Source organism: Coregonus lavaretus (genome assembly GCF_964263955.1).
Source record: "Coregonus lavaretus genome assembly, chromosome: 40".
Classification (NCBI taxonomy): domain Eukaryota; kingdom Metazoa; phylum Chordata; class Actinopteri; order Salmoniformes; family Salmonidae; genus Coregonus; species Coregonus lavaretus.
In genome coordinates this window covers 893165-915060 of record NC_140027.1, presented here as the reverse complement: position 1 = coordinate 915060, position 21896 = coordinate 893165, and the positions used below count along the sequence as shown (strand labels likewise).

The window sequence follows — 21896 nt, the reverse complement described above, 5'->3', positions numbered from 1 at the left end:
TGGATGACATTGTGTCTGTTCAGTACATAGCTAACCATGTGAATGGTGCCCTTGGTGACATTATTGCAAAGTGTAAATCCATGGGTGGCCCACCTTTTAAATGTTTCACTAAACTATTTGGTGCTAGCTGTTATTATTTATGCTCCAGTAGTATGGGGGCACAGAAATGATACTGTACTGGTTTTAATGCTGTTTTTAACCATGCCTGCAGATTTGACCTTGTTGTGGGTAAATACAAAATGCTGCTATTCCAGACGATTTCGGCTGGAAAACTCTATGGCATCACCAGTGGCTATGTATTTTTTAAAAGTTGCAGAGATTTTGCAGCATGCCAAATGAACATCTATGTAAACGTGTATTTTTATGTGCTTGTGATGTTGCAACTGCAAATAAGAGTTTCTATACCATGTCAAATCTTTTTTGAACTCCATCCATATGACTCACTGATACAGACAGAGTGTATTCTAGAAATGACCATACTGTTTTTGAATCAGCACTTTTAGAGAGCGACGAACTAAAGTGGAACCAACTGATAAACAAGCCTGAAAGTAACAAACCTACTGCCTTTTTAAATGCACTTTTGGGACAGGACCCTATGAACGTACTGTTTTATCCAAGCAATATCGAAGCTCTTTTGAAAAATGTAGATGTGGAGTGGCCCCTCTCGCTATTGAGATTGGTCGATACACAAACACTCCCCTAGATAAACGTGTATGTACTTTTTGTAACGATGGTTCCATTGAAACTGAAGCGCTTGCCTTGCTTTAGTGTGGGTTATAAAACAACAAAATTAGGGATTATCTTTTTTGTCAGAAATGAACATTTTAACCGTCTTAATAATAATAAATTATGTGCAATTTTATCAGGTAACTATAATGTAAATGCATGCGCCAAAGCCTGCCACCTTATCCTAAGTGCCTAATTGTATTTTTATCCACTGTACTTTGTTTCGTTTTTGTTTATGCGTACATGTGTATAGATTATGTAATGCATTATGGATGACGCCTGTACCATGTTTGACTATGATCGTTTTTAGTCTCTCGATTTGAATGGTCCACAATATCTGTATTTTGTACTATTGTATCATTGTGAAGTGACACTTTTTGTCTAACTCTCTATGTTTACTCTGATAGAGATCTGGCCTCCATTGATTAAACAGTGGTAGTGTGCAGTGACACAGATTGTTTGTGACTAGATCTATTGATGATTAAAGCATTTGCACCCAGCAAAATTGGCTTGAAATTTGATAGGAAAGTGATTGTGGTTATTCTTAGCAGGAGCTAGGTAGTGAACACAGCTCGATAGAAAGAACTGCATAGATATTTTATGTTAAGGAGTTTGATTAAATCAAAGAGACATGAGATCTGTGAGGATATTTAAGAAACTGGGCGACCATTGTATAGTCAATCAAATCAAAAAGAGATGGAGTTGGGACTTGACCTAACCTGGTATTGACTGATCATCCACAAACCTCCCTCTTGACCATCATTTCTGTCTCCCTTATGGATATTAATATGTGTGTATAATTTGTTTCTGTGTTTCTCTGTCTGTTTCTCTCTCTCTCTCTCTCTCTCTCTCTCTCTCTCTCTCTCTCTCTCTCTCTCTCTCTCTCTCTCTCTCTCTCTCTCTCTCTCTCTCTCTCTCTCTCTCTCTCTCTCTCTCTCTCTCTCTCTCTCTCTCTCTCTCTCTCTCTCTCTCTCTCTCTCTCTCTCTCTGTCTGTCTGTCTGTCTGTCTGTCTGTCTGTCTGTCTGTCTGTCTGTCTGTCTGTCTGTCTGTCTGTCTGTCTGTCTGTCTGTCTGTCTGTCTGTCTGTCTGTCTGTCTGTCTGTCTGTCTGTCTGTCTCTCTGTCTGTCTCTCTGTCTCTCTGTCTCTCTGTCTCTCTGTCTCTCTGTCTCTCTGTCTCTCCTCTCTCTCTCTTTTTCTCTCTTTCCCTCCCAGTCTCTCTCTCTATCACTCTCTCGTTCTCTCTCACTCTCTCTGCACGAGTAGAATGCATTGTTCATCTATTCATCCACATGTATTCAGGCATTGCATAAATGGCTCAATGATCAAACACATGCCGTGTGTCACAGGCCAGGCTCTGCACAATATAGCCAGAACAGGTCATGCAGTTGAGAACAGCATGAAGCCATATTAGTCATATGATGTATTTTACCCAGACCACAAGTTTGTTTGCCTTACAGGAAAGAACATTGAAACAATTGACGGCATGATTTTAATGATGTGTTTTGGTATTCAGTAACACTATGGGGTAGATGGGTTCAGTGTAGGACATAAGCTGCATTTTTTGTTGTTGTGTGATTTGTTCGCTTGATCAGTCTGCAGAGGCACCTTACAAGGGGGTAGTGTGTGTGTGTGTGTGTGTGTGTGTGTGTGAACTCTTGTCAGTTGCTTACCAACAACCAGACACACAGTCTTGCCTTGGGGGTAGATGGCAGTGTTGTGGTCAAAAGCACACAGTCCCCTGTGTGAGTGAGTCTAAAATATCTCTCTTTCTCTTTCTCTTTCTCTTTCTCTTTCTCTTTCTCTTTCTCTTTCTCTTTCTCTTTCTCTCTCTCTCTCTCTCTCGCTCTCTCTCGCTCTCTCTCTCTCTCTCGCTCGCTCTCTCTCTCTCTCTCTCTCTCTCTCTCTCTCTCGCTCTCTCTCTCTCTCTCTCTCTCTCTCTCTCTCTCTCTCTCTCTCTCTCTCTCTCTCTCTCTCTCTCTCTCTCTCTCTCAGACTCTCTCTCTCTCTTTCTCTCTCTCTCTCTCTCTCTCTCTCTCTCTCTCTCTCTCTCTCTCTCTCTCTCTCTCTCTCTCTCTCTCTCTCTCTCTCTCTCTCTCTCTCTCTCTCTCTCTCTATCTATCTCCTCTCTCTTTCACTTCCACATATCCCCAGCCTTAGGGGATAGTAGGCCAATGCGTGGGAAGACCATAGCGAGAGCTGTCACACACACAAACACAGTCATAGAGTTAGTCTACGGTCAAAATAGAAATGAAATAAACACTAGTATGTAAACAGAAAACATAGATTTATGGCTATGTCAATTACTTGATGCTGGTCAAATGGTACCAAAGATTCACTCCATGGTCAGCTGTAAGCATTGAGTCTCTATAGCAGACATTTTAGTTGAGATTTGAAAATAATATAAATGTAATTAATTGATTTGTAAAATATCTAACTCGACTGATCCTATCGAGATCTTCTTTCTCGCCGTGAAACACCCCTCAGTGTCACCATAAGTCTCTTTTAGCCTGGCCGGCTACCTCTCTCGCTCTCTCTCTCTCTCTCTCTCTCTCTCTCTCTCTCTCTCTCTCTCTCTCTCTCTCTCTCTCTCGCTCGCTCTCTCACACACACATACAAACACACACACTACTGTAACCCTGCTGTAATTCTCCCATGGCCATGCTGTGGGTGACAGATGGCAGTAGAGCCGGGATGAAAACTCCCTGAATAAATATGTAATCCACTGCTCACATGGGCCGCGGCCTGCCGCGCAGATTATCAGAGAGAGAGAGAGAGAGAGAGAGAGAGAGAGAGAGAGAGAGAGGGAACGAGTGTGTGTGTGTACGTGTGAGGGAGAAGGATAGGAGAGAGAGAGAAATAAAGAGAGAATTAGTAAGTATGCAACGAAAGGGAGTCCTTTACCCCTAGAGAACAATATCACCCTCCCCTCCCCATCCCAACCCCTAAAAAGGCCCCAAACTATCCCAATTCAACTCCCATTAAAGACTGAACCTGAGGTCCCTAATAGCTACAGCATACAGGTCCTATCTTCCTTATTAGCTTCCTATATGGGACTTTTCCCATGGTTCTCTATTGCAGTGGGAAGTGTATGCCTGTAGTGACTGGTCTGCTGTGATCCTGTTATCCCTCTAACTGCCCTATCCCAGGGTGATTAAAGTCAGCTCTGATGTAATCCACACACACAGATGCACGCACACACACACACTGTGACGGTTACATCTCTATATTACGCCGCTTTTATGACAGAACATGCCCCCTTCGAACCCGCTCCTGCTGAGAGAGATAATTGTAGGGGAAAGTAGAAATGCAGTCAGGTTCAGTTGAATCATATAGTTCCCAGATACACACTCTGTCTCAATGGGGTTGTATAACTGTGGAGTGTACAGACAGGTTGTCTTTTTTTGACGGGGCCCTGGTCTTAGTCAGTAGAACCCACACGCACACACATACACACACACTCAGCCACACACCAACACACACACATTTACCCCCTCGCCACGCACACTCACACAACACACACTTTTCTATCCGATTCCGTCCTTGAAAAAGTGACAGATTTAGATCAAACAGGACAACAGGACATGGGAGTACCCTCCTGAATCACCCCCAAGTCCTCATGACACGTTGAGACCTCTTCTCTGCCCCTAAGTGAGAGGCCGCTTCCACTCGTTTACGGCGACTCCTTCTCTGTTTCTCTCACGTTCTTCCCTCCTTCCCTCAGGCAGAGAGAGCAAGAGAGAGAGAGAGAGAGAGAGACAGACAGAGAGGGATGAGATGTCTCCCTGTGTGTTTGTGTGTATCTGGCAGAGAGAAACTGATATACACATCAGCTCCTCCAATTTGTGAACTGGGAATTTAACCATGCCCTGAAGAAATGCCCCAATCTGCCTCTCTCTCGCTACTGTTTCTTTTTCCCATTGGGGGCCTGGGCCAGATGGGGCCCTTGAAAAATCTTTTGGTGGCCTTTCCAGGGCCTAATTAAAAAAGTTGTTGTTTAATGACTGTATTAGAAACAGTGACTGGAGGCTATTGCTGCATCCAAGGCAGTCCTCTCTAAGGGACAAATGCCATCCTTGGCTTTCACAAGGCAGTCACAGTGTTTCCCTTTCTTTTGAGCTGGTCTCAGATCAAATCAGTTTCAATGATGATCCGAAGCACGGATGAAAGAGGGAATCAAACCAGGGGAGAGATTGGTAATAGAGCTAGATGAAGTGATAAAAGAGAGGAGGAGGAGAAGGAGGAAGAAAGAGAGGCCAAATGAGCATAGCGAGGAGGTGCAGTCACAATCACACAGAGTGCCAACTCGCATCGCCATCCGCCAGCCAAAGTTAACATGGGGCCACGGGTGCCAAGAAGAATACACACTGATTCAACACACACACACACACACACACACACACACATACATACACATTTCTCTTCCCCACACACAGATATGCTGATTCAACGAACGGGGGATTTCAAAACCGCTAATTCAGCACGGTCACTGATTAATGGAAAATGAAATCCATTCAAGGAAATGTATGAAAATATGCTTCCTGGTTGGAGCAGCTGTTCTTTATTACACCAATATAACGAACAATAAACACTCTATTATGATCGGAACTGCAATTTCGAGCTGTCTTGATATATTTGGTGAGGAATTACAGCCACATGTATCTAGGGTAGGTCTAGCAGGAAATGAAAGAGAACGATGTAGGCCTTTCTTGTTTTAGTCTCTACAAAACAATGTTCCTGTAACAGTTCACCTCAAACGTGTGTTTTGATACTGTTTTGATACTGATATGTGTCAATCAGACTTTCAGTAATTCAGTTGATTCGATTAATTACTGAAATAAGTTTGAAAACTTTCCATCACACATGACTGAACCTTAGGCCTTAGAATAGGTACTCTACTATATTGCAGAGAAACAAGTCCCAAAGTCCTTCCGTCCACTAAAACCTGTATACTGCTTCCATAATGTATTTTGAGATATCCCTCCACACCAACACGTTTCACTGTAGCCCCATAGACATAGCCATGGAAATGACATTCTCTGCTGCACCGCCGAAGACAATACGCCGTTTCTTAACAATAATCCGCTTGGCGACTCCGCATGATATTAAAGAAGACTGACAGATCTTATTATCACCTCTCCACTTCTCTTCCATCACTCCTGATGACAACTATGTTACACAAGACACGTAATCGGCTCAAACTTTCACCTTCACTAATAAATGTAATGGAGTCATCCGCCCTCTCAGGTATGTTGGGTAGTGGTTTAATATACATTGACAAGATGAGGGTTGTATTATGGTGGGGATATACCACATTCTGTACTAATTGAACCCTTAGACATTGTGTTATTACCTCTGACCCCCATTGATTTTCTGTACGAGACAGAAATCATGCAAGAAGGATATTATGGTTTCCCCTTGAAGACAGTCTAATGTGCATAGTTATTACCATTTTATACCACAGCATTGTTGAATACTCGTTTCTGATTCGTATTCTAGAATGGACATTAAAAGCAGATAATGGGACAATTGGAAAAGATTTCGGGACACCTTGCAATCATGACGCAATATGCGCCTACACCTGCAGACAGTACTTGCTACAAAGTTACAGAAAACTAAACCAACAACTACACAAACTGAAATTGGATACATTGTAAACGCAGGTTCAACAAGGAAAAACCTTAGCATTGATTTGTTTTTGCAGAGACATATTGGAAGCATCTGATGACCTAACGTGGTGAGTTATTAACATTAATTTCTCCTGTCCCCTCCGCCGATAAAGCTGTCAAATCCTACCACATGTTTATAGTTTGACCAGCTGTTTTAAGCAACTGATATTTTTGAATTCAGTTGTAAAACAGTATTGGCAGGTTTGCTAGTAACAAACTATTTAGCTATATACTAGCCTAGTGTTTGATATGCAATGCGATCTCCTCATAATTAACAGTCATTGTTGACTATTGTCCTGACGAAAAGGCAAAGTTTTCTAGCTATGCCAGGCAAAATCGGGCATTATCAGCTCATTATTATGGATGTATACAAATGAATGTCAATAGAAAACAGCTACTTCGCTGTTATTCTGGCTGCAGAGGTCGTGACTGTATTAGCCATAACTACTTGGCTAGCAAGAAAGCAAGGGATAAGAACGTTACCAGCGAGCATGGCAACGGAACATGAAGAACGATCGACTGGGTCTCGTCCACAAATATCGAACTAATCGAACGAACCAAAAGATGAGAAAGAAATGAATTTGCTTATGTAAATGAAAATATCAAGTTTATTTTTTTTTTACTGGTAAATGTGTGCTTAGTATTCTTTTCTTTGGCAAATGTGAAATAAGCGAGATAAACAGCTTAAAGAAACGCAACGGAATAAACTTTGCTGTTATCCTGGATGCAGAGGTTGTGACTGTGTAGCCGTAGCTAGTTGGCTAGCTAGCAGCAAGCAAGGGATAAGAACGTTGCTACTGAGCATGGTAACAGAACATAAAGAACGAACGACTGGGTCATGTCCGTAAATATCGAACTAATCGAACGAACGACTGGGTCGTATTTCTAGCAACCAAAAGATGAGAAAGTATGAATATGCTTATAAAAATGCTAAAAATCTACAGTAAATGTGTGCTTTCGCTGCGTCGTCCATTATTTCCATTTTCTGCAGCCTGTCAACTATGCCTCTGTCTATCCCTGTTCTCTCCTCTCCGCACAGGCTATACAAACGCCTCACACCGCGTGGCTGCTGCCTCTCTAACCTGGTGGTCCCTGCACGCACCATCCACGTGGAGTTCCAGGTCTCAGGCAGCCTCTGGAACTGCCGTTCTGCTGCCAACAAGGCAGAGTTCATCTCAGCCTATGCTACCCTCCAGTCCCTCGACTTCTTGGCGCTGACGGAAACATGGATTACCATTGAAAACACTGCTACTCCTACTGCTCTCTCCTCGTCTGACCATGTGTTCTCGCATACCCCGAGAGCATCTGGTCAGCGGGGTGGTGGCACAGGAATCCTCATCTCTCCCAAATGGACATTCTCTATTTTTCCCCTGACCCATCTGTCTATCTCCTCATTTGAATTCCATGCTGTCACAGTCACTAGCCCATTTAAGCTTAATATCCTTGTCATCTATCGCCCTCCAGGTTCCCTTGGAGAGTTCATCAATGAGCTTGACGCCTTGATAAGTTCCTTTCCTGAGGATGGCTCACCCCTCACAGTTCTGGGGGACTTCAACCTCCCTACGTCTACCTTTGACTCATTTCTCTCTGCCTCCTTCTTTCCACTCCTCTCCTCTTTTGACCTCACCCTCTCACCCCCCCCCCCCCCCCCCCCCCCTCACCCCCCCCTACTCACAAGGCAGGCAATACGCTTGACCTCATCTTTACTAGATTCTTCTACTAATCTCACTGCAACTCCCCTCCATGTCTCCGACCACTACTTTGTATCCTTTTCTCTCTCGCTCTCCTCCAACACTACTCACTCTGCCCCTACTCAGATGATAATGCGCCGTCGCAACCTTCGCTCTCTCTCTCCCGCTACTCTCTCCTCTTCCATCCTATCATCTCTTCCCTCTGCTCAATCCTTCTCCCTCCAATCTCCTGATTCTGCCTCCTCAACCCTCCTCTCCTCCCTTTCTGCATCCTTTGACTCTCTATGTCCCCTATCCTCCCGGCCGGCTCGGTCCTCCCCTCCAGCTCCGTGGCTTGATGACTCATTGCGAGCTCACAGAACAGGGCTCCGGGCAGCCGAGCGGAAATGGAGGAAAACTAGACTCCCTGCGGACCTGGCATCTTTTCACTCCCTCCTCTCTACATTTTCTTCATCTGTTTCTGCTGCTAAGGCCACTTTCTACCACTCTAAATTCCAAGCATCTGCCTCTAACCTTAGGAAGCTCTTTGCCACCTTCTCCTCCCTGCTGAATCCTCCTCCCCCTCACCCCCCCTCCTCCCTCTCTGTGGATGACTTCGTCAACCATTTTGAAAAGAAGGTTGACGACATCCGATCCTCATTTGTTAAGTCAAATGACACTGCTGGTCCTGCTCACACTGCCCTACCCTATGCGTTGACTTCTTTCTCCCCTCTCTCTCCAGATAAAATCTTGCGACTTGTGACGGCCGGCCGCCCAACAACCTGCCCGCTTGACCCTATCCCCTCCTCTCTTCTCCAGACCATCTCCGGTGACCTTCTCCCTTACCTCACCTCGCTGATCAACTCATCCTTGACCGCTGGCTATGTCCCTTCCGTCTTCAAGAGAGCGAGAGTTGCACCCCTTCTCAAAAAACCAACACTCGATCCCTCTGATGTCAACAACTACAGACCAGTATCCCTTCTTTCTTTTCTCTCCAAAACTATTGAGCGTGCCGCCTTTAGCCAACTCTCTTGCTATCTCTCTCAGAATGACCTTCTTGATCCAAACCAGTCAGGTTTCAAGACTGGTCATTCAACTGAGACTGCTCTTCTCTGTGTCACGGAGGCTCTCCGCACTGCTAAAGCTAACTCTCTCTCCTCTGCTCTTGTCCTTCTAGACATGTCTGCTGCCTTTGATACTGTGAACCATCAGATCCTCCTCTCCACCCTCTCCGAGCTGGGCATCTCCGGCGCGGCTCACTCTTGGATTGCGTCCTACCTGACCGGTCGCTCCTACCAAGTGGCGTGGCGAGAAGCTGTCTCCGCACCACGTGCTCTCACCACTGGTGTCCCCCAGGGCTCAGTTCTAGGCCCTCTCCTATTCTCGCTATACACCAAGTCACTTGGCTCTGTCATATCCTCACATGGCCTCTCCTATCATTGCTACGCAGACGACACACAACTAATCTTCTCCTTTCCCCCTTCTGATAACCAGGTGGCGAATCGCATCTCTGCATGTCTGGCAGACATATCAGTATGGATGACGGATCACCACCTCAAGCTGAACCTCGGCAAGACGGAGCTGCTCTTCCTCCCGGGGAAGGACTGCCCGTTCCATGATCTCGCCATCACGGTTGACAACTCCGTTGTGTCCTCCTCCCAGAGTGCGAAGGGCCTTGGCGTGACCCTGGACAACACCCTGTCGTTCTCCGCTAACATCAAGGCGGTGACCCGATCCTGTAGGTTAATGCTCTACAACATTCGGAGAGTACGACCCTGCCTTACACAGGAAGCGGCACAGGTCCTAATCCAGCTACATGTCATCTCCCGTCTGGATTACTGCAACTCGCTGTTGGCTGGGCTCCCTGCCTGTGCCATTAAACCCCTACAACTCATCCAGAATGCCGCAGCATTTGGGTGCAGTCCCTACACCCAAACGAGGGCATTGCGTTCATCCACCTCTGGCCTGCTGGCTCCCCTACCTCTGCTGAAGCACAGTTCCCGCTCAGCCCAGTCAAAACTGTTCGCTGCTCTGGCACCCCAATGGTGGAACAAGCTCCCTCATGACGCCAGGACAGCGGAGTCACTCACCACCTTCCGGAGACATTTGAAACCCCACCTCTTTAAGGAACACCTGGGATAGGATAAAGTAATCCTTCTAACCCCCCCCCCCCCCCTTACCCCACCCACCCCCCCAAAACAAAACAAAAAATTGTAAAGTGGTTATCCCACTGGCTATAAGGTGAATGCACCAATATGTAAGTCGCTCTGGATAAGAGCGTCTGCTAAATGACGTAAATGTAAATGTAAAATGTAAATGTAATGTAATGTACAGAACGTCGGTGTCACGGATCCCCCCGGTACTGCTGCTCATTCCGTTCACCAGTTCCGGAGGTCTACGTCACCGGCTTTCTAGGCCTCACTGACATGAGTCATTACCACCAACCCCGGATTGTCTTGTCTCATTACGCACACCTGGTTCCCATTCCCCCTGATTATTATGTGTATATATGTGCCCCTCTGTTCCCCATTGTCCTTATCAATTATTGTCCCATGTCCGTTGGTCTCGTGAGTACAGTGTATTGTGCTCTGGTTGTTTACGGGTCTCGTCCCGTGTATTGTGTAGAGGTTACACCTCGCTCTTTGTTTGGGTTACATCCCTTTTGTATATATATATATACATGTTTGTGTTGGGTGGAGTAATTAAACCCCTAATACGTATTCCTGCGCCTGTCTTCTAATCATTATACAACGTGACAGTCGGCATTTATCCCTTACATATACACTGGCTATAATTTGTGCTGCTATCTTATTGAATTGTCTTGATTATCCTTACATGATTACTATGATCACCGACTTGATGTCTGAGGCACATTAGGCGATGTAGAGGTAACTGACAGAATAAAGGAAACACTTCAGTAAATGAGGGATACAAAGTCTATTGAAAGCAGGTGCTTCCACACAGGTGTGGTTCCTGAGTTAATTAAGCAATTAACATCCCATCATGCTTAGTGTCATGTATAAAAATGCCCAGTTGCCCATTATTTTTGGCTACCATGGCTGGAAGAAGAGATCTCAGTGACTTTGAAAGAGGGGTCTCAAAGGAGTATAGGGTGTTTGTGTGTGCGTGTGCCACAGGTCGTGTGTGTGTGTCTCAGTCACCAGATCTCAACCCAATTGAACACTTATGGGAGATTCTGGAGCGGCGCCTGAACACTTATGGGAGATTCTGAAGCGGCGCCTGAACACTTATGGGTGATTCTGGAGCCGCGCCTGAGACAGCGTTTTCCACCACCATCAACAAAACACTAAAATGATGGAATTTCTCGTGGAAGAATGGTGTCGCATCCCTCCAACAGAGTTCCAGACACTTGTAGAATCCATGCCAAGGTGCATTGAAGCTGTTCTGTCTCATGGTGGAGCAACGCCCTATTAAGACACTTTATGTTGGTGTTTCATTTATTTTGGCAGTTATCTGTATCTCTCAGATCATATGATGTTGTAAAATATTAAATTCTATTTATCTATTACCTTATGGTTTTGCTACAATATAATCGTATTTAATGTCCCGCACATCGTGACATAGGTATATAATGTTTATTTGATACCCCTTCCATCCTTCCATCCTTCCCTCCTTCCCTCTTTCTCTCATCCTCTCTTTCTCAGATAATGTTCTAGTGTTACCTAGTAATATTTTGCACATGGCCCTGTGATGGGACGCTGGAGGCTGGCTCTGAATAGGGGTAGTGTTTGCGCCACACGCGTCACACTGCCCTCTCAGAGTCAAACAATACCGTCCGCAGGAGACCCACTCCAACGTCCCCCCTCAAGCATCTGCTGTCGTATTCCATTTCACCAGGCACTCAGGGATAGGTGGCAGACCCTATTCTGTGTGTGTGTGTGTGTGTGTGTGTGTTTGTATGTAGCTTACCTTGTCATTGTATTGTATAGTCTTTGTGTACTTATTTTTGTTGATGAGAATGTTGTTTATATACGGACACAATTTCCTTTTTGTTACACTTTTAGGTCAGGAGGTGGTAGAAGATGTGTTTTTGTGTGTCTGTGTCTGTGTCTGTGTCTGTTTGTGCAGGGCAGGATCATGCAAATATAATAACCCAGGCTGCAGCTGAATGCTATGGTTTTCTTGGAAACATGTCCGACTGGTTTCCAGATACCATTAAAATGAGGTGTCTGGAAGAGGAGATGCTGCTTTTTCAGCTATAGTTTGATATCATAAAGCACCATCTGTTCTTGATCTATAAATCTGTTCTAGATTTGGTACAGACTGGTAACAGAATCAACTGACATGAAGGTACCGATACCTCCCACAAGGTTAAAGGGCCCTCGTTAATAAACCAGATAACATCATCAACTGAGTCAGATACTTAACACAGCGATGAGGACTGATACTGGTATTGGAAATGAAAATGATCAGTCGAATGTAGCCAATCAATTCCCACAGATATCCTCATATCTTTATTTTTGTACCTTTTCACCAGTAATAGATATGGGACATTGGATTTGCAACAACCAAACTGCCAGATGCCAACAAACGTGTTTGTTCTTGTAGCATAACTAGGAAGCAGACAGTTAATGATCAACTGACATTCTGTTAGCATTCAGTGTAACTTAACACTGTTCATTTTCCCCTTTAGGTTATGTGTGTGTGTGTGTGTGTGTGTGTGTGTGTGTGTGTGTGTGTGTGTGTGTGTGTGTGTGTGTGTGTGTGTGTGTGTGTGTGTGTGTGTGTGTGTGTGTGTGTGTGTGTGTGTGTGTGTGTGTGTGTGTGCGTGCGTGTGTGCGTGTGCGTGTGCGCTTGCACCTTTGTCAACACTAAGTATCAATTTTAAAGACATCACTAGCCACAGTCAATCACATTGACCCTTGACACAACCTCAATATCTTTTAGATAATAGACAGAAACGAATCAAACGCAACAAAAAGATTAGACCTGTTCATTTTTCTTTCTTCCTTTTCATCTGATAATAGAGATATTGAGGTATTGACCTCAGGGGAAGTAAAAGCAATAAATCAGGACAGATGCCCTGAAGCCAGTATTCCCATTCCATCACAAATTTTCATTAATATGGACATACAATTCCCACGCCTGTATTCTTGTGCAACCACAGATAACAAACACACAATGGAGTAGTCGTAAATCCTAAAAGCTGTGTGCGTGTGTGTGTGTTGGTGTGTGTATGTGTGTGTGTGTTTGGCAACCACTGCTGAGGTAAACAGGACGTAGCCCAAAAATGTGTTGTGGGATAGGATGGACCGGGACAGCTGGTGTACTTACTAATGGAACGAGCCGGGCCATCAGGGCTTTCCCTCTGAGTCAAGACAATATGGAACGCATTAGTAGTACACATAAAGCTTTCCCTAAGACACTAAAACAGAAGTGTGTTTCTGTTGGAGTGGGGGGGATGTGTGTGTGTCCATGCAGTCACCAGATGAGAGTTCCTGTAGGTCTACATCCCAGAACCAGAACACTTTTATTTATTTTAGGATACAGTATTTACGCCTGGATTCACAAAGAACCCAACTTTACAGACTTAGTCATGTAACAGTGATAGGACTGCGGGCCATGGTCAAAGAGGTTCACTTAAAAGGTTAAGATGGCATGCATGGAGGAGGTCTGTCCTTAAAAACAGGAAGACAGATGGACAGAAGTGTTTTCGCCGATCGTGTCTTCATGAATGTCAGGAAATTCAAGGAAGTGTTGAACCGGTGTTGAACTGTAATTAGGCTACATTTAGCATCTATCTCTAAGAAGACATGACGGCCTTCAGGGAAAGCCAGTAGGAAGTCCGTCCGAGTCCGCTCATGGAACCTGGTTGGCACTATGCCAGCCTGAGCTACGGTGTCTCTGCATGGAACACCACCTAGGAACTAACGCTACCACCTGGTATAGGTTTTGGTCAATGTGACAAACAGTTGAAACTGAGCTCTGTCAGACAACACCAGTTTTCCTCATTCACTCACACCCATTCTTACTTATTTAGGCCCAGTGATCCTGTGGGAGCATCTAGGCCATTGACAACTCCTCTCCAATTCATTTCATCCATTGAATAGGACTCAATGCATTTACGTTAATATTCCAAATGTGCACACCATGTGTGAGTTTGCCACCTAATCTACCAAACCGAACCTTTGGTTTACGGCCCTGATTTTGTTTTGATCAAAGTCACTGTCTAGCCCCAAGTGTTTGTTATGGTTACGTAGCCGTAATCGTTAAAGGGGGAAATGGTAAAATATAAATATTATTGTCAGCATGATTGAACGTTAATGTTTTTAACTCAAACAAGAAGGGCTTAGCTAACCAGTTGTTTTCATCACTCTTCTCTGAATGCTCCAATTGGGACCATTATGACAACACCCTCACACAACAATGCAATGTCTCACTGGAAAAATGAATAGAATTCCCCAGCATAGATTGAAATATTTTAGTTTGAACAGTGTTGGCGCCATAGAATTAGGAATTAGAATACAGTAGTAATTTAATAGGATCTCTATGGTTGGTTCGCTAATTCTTTGATTTTCAGTCAATTATAATAGCGGTGGTATGTGTGAATCATGAATGATTGATTGGAGGATAACTTTCCATTCATTGTACAACTCAGAAGGTCAAGATAGTAGGCCTATATGCGTTCAACTGTTCTTAACATTGGTTGCCTTCCCAAGATCCACCACCACCCACCCCAATTTAACCCCCGATAGAAACACTCAGCCCATAAGCATTTTCATTCACCCTTTTTGCCAAAATCACTTACATCTCTCACTCCTAGTCATTCACAAAGCCAGTATTACCCTTAAGAGATCTCTAAGCAGCAAACATCCTTGAGGCTAATGTAAACACAGAGCGCTGTCTACTACAAGATGGAGGGGCTCCGATGTCACCGTGGATACGTGATGACAGCTTAAGTCAGAGGCGTGACTCTTGAGGGGTCACCCAGGCTGTCTGAGGGGCCCCAAGGCACACCAGGAAGCAGAAGGGACTCACTTGAGGTGAAAGGCAGAGTGCTGAGGGTAAAGAATGTGACCGCTTGGTTCCTCTGCCCTACTCTGGACCCAAACATAGTGTGGTTACTCATGAGAGATGGGGGAACACTGTGAGAGAAAAGCCAATGGAACTAGTGCTCTAGCGTAGCCTATAGCCCTCACATAGTCTGTCTATGTCCACAGCCTCCATTTTATATTGACAGTACTTTAAAATTTGCAAGACAAATTCTCTCTTGAAGGCAATGCAATGTTCTATTCTATTCTATTCTATTCTAGGGTATAGCCTACCCGGAAATCGTCCAAGTGTCCATGTTACTCATATCCTTTATGATTGTTGGAGACTGGCAGCGAGTGCGTTAATAACGGTTTGTCATGACTCCACCTTTTATGTAAATGTCAGTTTGTGAGTGGGGCTCGAGGCGCTGAAAGCGCACAGTGAATGGGGGAGTAGCCTTTACAACCGCTCTGCTTGGTGCTTAGGAGACCTGGAGTGCACTGTGTTTATATTCCAATCCGGAGAAAGAACGACCGTTCTGGATGTAGCCTCCCAATCATGTTGTCTGCGTTGGATTGTGCATCACCACCGCAAGTGTTTGAATATTGAGAGCTGGGAGATAAGGGCTGCTGACTGGAATTGTAATCATGGGAGGCCAGATAACGCGAAATGCCTTGTACGGTAAGGAAACATAACGTTTAGGAACACTCATAGATCACGTCACCATTGCTTATACTGTACATACTGTAGGTTATCGTTTCGTTTCATTTGCAATGCAATTTGCTATAATACAATGGAGAATAGTTGGAGAGTGCAATTCCTGTCGCGTAAAATAACGTTGTTGCGTGTGTACCAGGTAGGCTACCCAAATTCTGATGTCACACAGATGTCACACTAGAGACAGTTCATTATAAACATTTGCATACATTGGCTAGGCTACAGAAGGCTATTCCCTAGTATATCTATTTCCCTTTGATCAGTGTTATAGTAGAAATACACACTTTAAAGCTTTTCCTTTGGGTCGATTTGATATATTTTGTATTGTATGCAATTTAATCATTTATAGCAATTTATAGGAAAACCTGCTGATGTCATTATTCGTTATCTATCCTCCCTTATCCGTTTCCACTTTGATAGCATCGTTTGCATACTTCCTCAGTCGACTTCTTTTGATGATAGTAACTGTAGACGGAGTTTGTAAGCAAGTTGCGGGTTTCCCCCCAAACCCCCAGTATATTTCCAGTTGTCTCACATTGGTGTGGTGGTTTCCCACACTTTGTACACTGAGGGAAGTGAGTCATATCCAGCCTAGCTGTTAGTGGGCCAACCAACCCAATCAATAGTGTTTATATAGGCTATCACAGCTTAGCTCATCCTGTGCATAGCCTTATTGCCAAGTCCCAGAATTACAGTAAATGGCTCTAAAGAATAACATTTTAAAGGCTTCTGTGGGCCTAGAAAATTGAATTTGAACAATAAACATTACATATATTCATTGCATTTGGACCCTTCGGTGCAAGGGAAACAAGTAAATTACTGCAAGGCTGTAATTCATAAAATGAATAGAACACCATATAATTTATCATTGAACATAGGCTATATGTTCTATTATGCAGTTATGTGGGCTATAACACATGTAGGTAAGAACACATGTAATAACACATACAATCACATCCATCCAAGTAATGTAATAAATACAATATAAAGTTAATAAAAACACAATGCTGCTGCAATGCATTGGATCAGGTTACTAAATGCCTTGTCTAGATAACACACGTTGACTTAGTTGTCTGGACCTGTAGCTGTGGAGTGGCTTACCTCCAACTCTACTGACATCAAGTTAAGTCCCTCACAGCCTCCCAGGAGTCAGACCACCTGATCATTGGGTCTAATTAAAGCCCATAGATGAATCCAATTAGGTAGATAAGGACACAGTAGTGCCTGAGACAACAGGACAGGACAGCAGAATGACTGGCTGGCTGGGTGTGTGTGTGCGTGGCTTCTCACTGTAGGATCAAGGTCAAAGGCCTTAAAGAGAGAGGGAGAGGAGCCTGTTTCCTGTTTACTAGCCTGTTTCTTGGTTTTACGCTGCACTTGCTCTTTCTATATGAAAGGCGTTAGCTGAAATCTAACAGTCGGTACGATTTTAAGTGAGTGAGTTTCTGTGGATAGGCTAGTCTGAAGTGGTGAAAAAGCCAGTTCTTTAGCAGTGTTGTGTTGTGGCTTGATTGCGTAATTGAGTTCTCTGCTGAATGTGTTGGGAGCGCTTGTTGAGGGTCTTTATCGACTCAAAGTCGGCCAGCCTTTCACCCTTGATCGTGTGTGTGTGTGTATGTGTGTGTGTGTGTGTGAGAGAGATAGAATGTTATCCTCTATTGGAAGCTCAGTCTCCAAATACGAGCTGCTGATTGATGTGAATGTCATATCAATGCAGAGGCCAAGAGGCTGTTCGTGATTATCGGCTAAAGTGGTATTATACATATAATCTGTATCAAGTCAATGGAGAGAGACAGAAGGAGGGAGAGAGGGAAAACATGGAAGAAAGAGGGATAGTATGCAGGAAGGAGAGACAGAGTATGAAAGAAATAGGTAGAGAGAGAGAAAGTGAGAGAGAGAGCGAGAGAGAGAGTTAGAGGGAGAGAGAGAGAGGGAGAGAGAGAGAGAGCGAGAGAGAGAGAGAAAGAGAAAGAGAGTGAGAGAGAGAGAGAGAGAAAGAGAAAGAGAGAGAGGGTGAGAGTGAGGGAGAAAGAGAGAAAGAGAGAGAGAATGAATTAATGAAGGAAACAAGTAGGAATAGAGAGAGAGAAAAGTAAGACGGGGTCTACTACCAGAGTAGTGCCCAGTGTGTTTAGTCATGGCCTGTTGCCATGGTGTGACAGGAACATATGTCTAGGGGGTCAAGTGGCATTGGTGGGTGGTGACCGTATGGTGATCATGCCACCAGTGTCTCCCTCCCTGTGGATTCAGACTGGTTTAACTTGAGTCAACACACACAATGCACATACCCCTGTTGTCATCATATTCCTCTTGACTTGACAGGTCACCTTCGAGCCGGCACATAACGACTTTGTGTTTGTGTGTGTGTGCATGCGTGCGTGCATTTGTGTGTGCGTGCCTGCATGTGTGTCAGTAAAAATAGCATCCTGCTTGCAATCAATATTCTCTCATCAGGCTCCTCCACAAAGCATTCTAAAAATCTACTGTGGAGGAGCATAGAGATATTATATTGTCTTACTACACCATATCGAATCTAAAATGGTTATTACTTATTGATTGCAGTTGCGTAATACTATTCTCTGAGGGAATGTGGTAACATGGGTGAGCTTAGGTGAAAGACTTAGCGAGACGAGAGTCATGATGTGAGGTCTTTATTAAGTTGGACAGCTCACCTTGCACTCTCAGGTCATCATGACGCCATGACAGGGATGTCTAAATTATTCAGCTGACACAGTCTCGGTTGAAGCAGAGGGAAAGGCTATTAGAGAATGGAGCTAGCAATGTTACTAAATTTAGCTTGTGTTGGTAGTTTATTTTTTATTAATTTTTTTGTGTCTTATCTATGGAATTCCGCACAGGAATCGTTTTCCTCTTTCCAATCGTTTTTCTTTTTTAATCTGGAAAATACCCATAATGCATTGCTCAGTCCTGACTCCCGAGCCATCCATTTATCAAGTGCAAATCAATGGTGTTGTCATGCCATTGCCTAGCAGCAGATGAGGTAGCCCAGGTTACCACAAACATATGTGCTTCCATGGCGCCCAGTTAGAAGAGCAGTAGAGCAGAAGGCAGCTATGGCTACAGTATCATTGGCGGTAATCTCGTCCTACCTGTAAACCCAGGAGGATAGTGTTGGGTTTTACCCACTTGATCTGTATCTCTGTCATAGCAGCTGTCATTCACACATTTACACTTAGTAACCCCAGCCTCGTATACCTCTGTCTAACTTATATTACCAATATGTCATTCACACATAAACACTAGCAACGCCAGCCTCCAGAAAATGAAATTGATTGTCTATAACACATATTTCTTATCTATAACACATATTGCTTGTCTATAACACACATTGCTTGTCTATAACACAAATTGCTTGTCTATAACGTTTACATTTGACATTTTAGGCATTTAGCAGACGCCCTTATCCAGAGCGACTTACAGGAGCAATTAGGGTTAAGTGCCTTGCTCAAGGGCACATCGACAGATTTTTCACCTAGTCGGCTCGGGGATTAGAACCAGCGACCTTTCGGTTACTGGCACAACGCTCTTAACCACTAAGCTACCTGCCGCCCCTATAACACACATTGCGTGTCTGTAACGCACATTGCGTGTCTATAACACAAACATTACGATGTTATGATGCATAGAGCCACTGCAATAAGGGACACAGTGGTAGTGCTGTACAGTATATTGTTAACTTGATTAATGTGAGTGTGATTCATTGGTTCATTTCATAGTTGTTGCGTTAAAATCTTGTTTGTCGCCATGCTTAAGGCTTGTTTACAATATTGTGTAAATACCATTGCCAACAGATGCTTACAGAAAGAAATGTGCAGCTAAATACGAAACGTAGATCCTGTATTTATTTTATATAGTCTTTATTTTATACGACTTTTATTTCCCACAATTTCCTGTATTTGTAAGCAGACATTCAAATCCTCTATTCCTGGTGCTACTCTGGTGAAATAAGAAGTGACTGTGGGTCTATCATAAGGCTAAGTCTGCCCAGAGTGTGTGCATTCCTGCGAGTCTGTGTGTGCGTGCTCGTGCGTGTGTGTGTTGGTCCCGGATCTCTGGAGGATGTGTGTATTAAGCTGTGTTTTGTAGAGAAGCAAGCCTGGGGAGCTAGGTGGAAATACATTTTTTAGTAATTTGCAGACGCTCTTATACAGAGCGACTTACAGGAGCAATTAGGGTTAAGTGCCTTGCTCAAGGGCACATCGACAGATTTCACCTAGTCAGCTCGGGGGTTCGAACCAGCAACTTTTTTGGTTACTGGCAAAACCTCTTAACCGCTAGGCTACCACCCAGCCCACACTTCAATGGAGAAGTGAAGAGGAGAGAAGGGAGGTTCTGTTGCTTTGCTGTGGGTCTCCGTTGCTGATAGACACCCTGGCAAGCTCCATTGTCCCTGCATTCTTAGAAACCTGCTAGCCCTATGTTGCCACAGCGATTCTGTTTACTGTATGGGTTTATTATGCTTTGATTGGCACATTGTATAAGGATAGTATGACACAATTCCTGTTTTTTTGTGGAATTGTAATTGTGTATTATAAGGACAATAGTATTATGATGACTACTGCCATGTGTTTTATGAAGACATTATAGTATTATGATGACTAGTACCATGTGTATTATGAAGACAATATAGTATTATGATGACTAGTACCATGTGTATTATGAAGACATTATAGTATTATGATGACTAGTACTGTGTGTATTATGAAGACAATATAGTATTATGATGACTAGTACCATGTGTATTATGAAGACATTATAGTATTATGATGACTAGTACCATGTGTATTTTGAAGACATTATAGTATTATGATGACTAGTACCGTGTGTATTATGAAGACATTATAGTATTATGATGACTAGTACCATGTGTATTATGAAGACATTATAGTATTATGATGACTAGTACTGTGTGTATTATGAAGACAATATAGTATTATGATGACTAGTACCATGTGTATTATGAAGACATTATAGTATTATGATGACTAGTACCATGTGTATTTTGAAGACATTATAGTATTATGATGACTAGTACCATGTGTATTATGAAGACATTATAGTATTATGATGACTAGTACCATGTGTATTATGAAGACATTATAGTATTATGATGACTAGTACCGTGTGTATTATGAAGACATTATAGTATTATGATGACTAGTACCATGTGTATTATGAATACAATAGGGTTGGGCGGTTTCCACCTTGATTCAGTCCTATGTAGCAAAATTTGAAGTTATGTTTTTTACATTGGATGAAAGTAGAGACTCAGAGCTAGAAAATTTTATATCATACACTGCAGTTGAAGAACAATGGGAAAGTAATTCTGCTTTGAAAGTTGATAAACTTGTAACCCCACTTTTGAGAAAATTGCCCATTAATGTGTTGGTGCACCTACTGGAGCGCTCTTCTTTGTCTACACCCATTTAGCATTGTTCACACCCTATTAAGCCTTAGCCCCACCCATCTCTTTAAGGATTCACGTGTGAGGCCATGTGCTAAAAATATCGAGTAAGGTAGTGTAGTAAACAAGCAAAGATTAGGACAAAAAATTGTGAAAGTAGTAGCAAAAAGTAGTAGTAAAAATACACTTTATGTAGTCCTTGGCCTATATCCTAATCTGACTTTGGTGCAGGCCATGTTGTTCTTCTCATTACTGTCTCTGATAAACACACACTATATCAAATACAATCAAAGTTTGTTTGTCACATTTACATTTATACATTTTAGTCATTTAGCAGACGCTCTTATCCAGAGCGACTTACAGGAGCAATTAGGGTTAAGTGCCTTGCTTAAGGGCACATCGACAGATTTTTCACCTAGTCGGCTCGGGGATTAGAACCAGCGACCTTTCGGCTACTGGCACAACGCTCTTACCCACTAAGCTACCTGCCACCCTACATAAACAGGATACAGGTGTAAACGGTACAGTGAAATGGTTATTTGCATAGTGGAGTCTTTTGTTTAGACCCATAATCCCAAACCATACTACCATGCATGAATCTGAAGGTAGCGAAAGCTAACCAACTAGGCTCAATGTTAGCTAGCTAACATTAGGCTATAACTAGCAATGCATATTGCTTTCTGAGACAAAAATAATAT

The 21896-nt window shown here is 43.5% G+C and overlaps 1 protein-coding gene across 1 annotated transcript in view; it reads left to right on the top strand.

The window, feature by feature from the left end:
- Positions 1 to 15691: 15691 nt before the first annotated feature.
- LOC311113342 (E3 ubiquitin-protein ligase NEURL1-like) overlaps positions 15692 to 21896 on the top strand; it is a gene marked incomplete at its 3' end in the record, with an annotated part of 41887 nt that continues 35682 nt past the window's right edge. Inside the window, exon 1 of the mRNA XM_084156559.1 lies at positions 15692 to 15737. Coding sequence (XP_084012685.1) covers positions 15704 to 15737 — 34 coding nt within the window. The 5' untranslated portion in view covers positions 15692 to 15703. The remainder of the gene's footprint in view (positions 15738 to 21896) is intronic.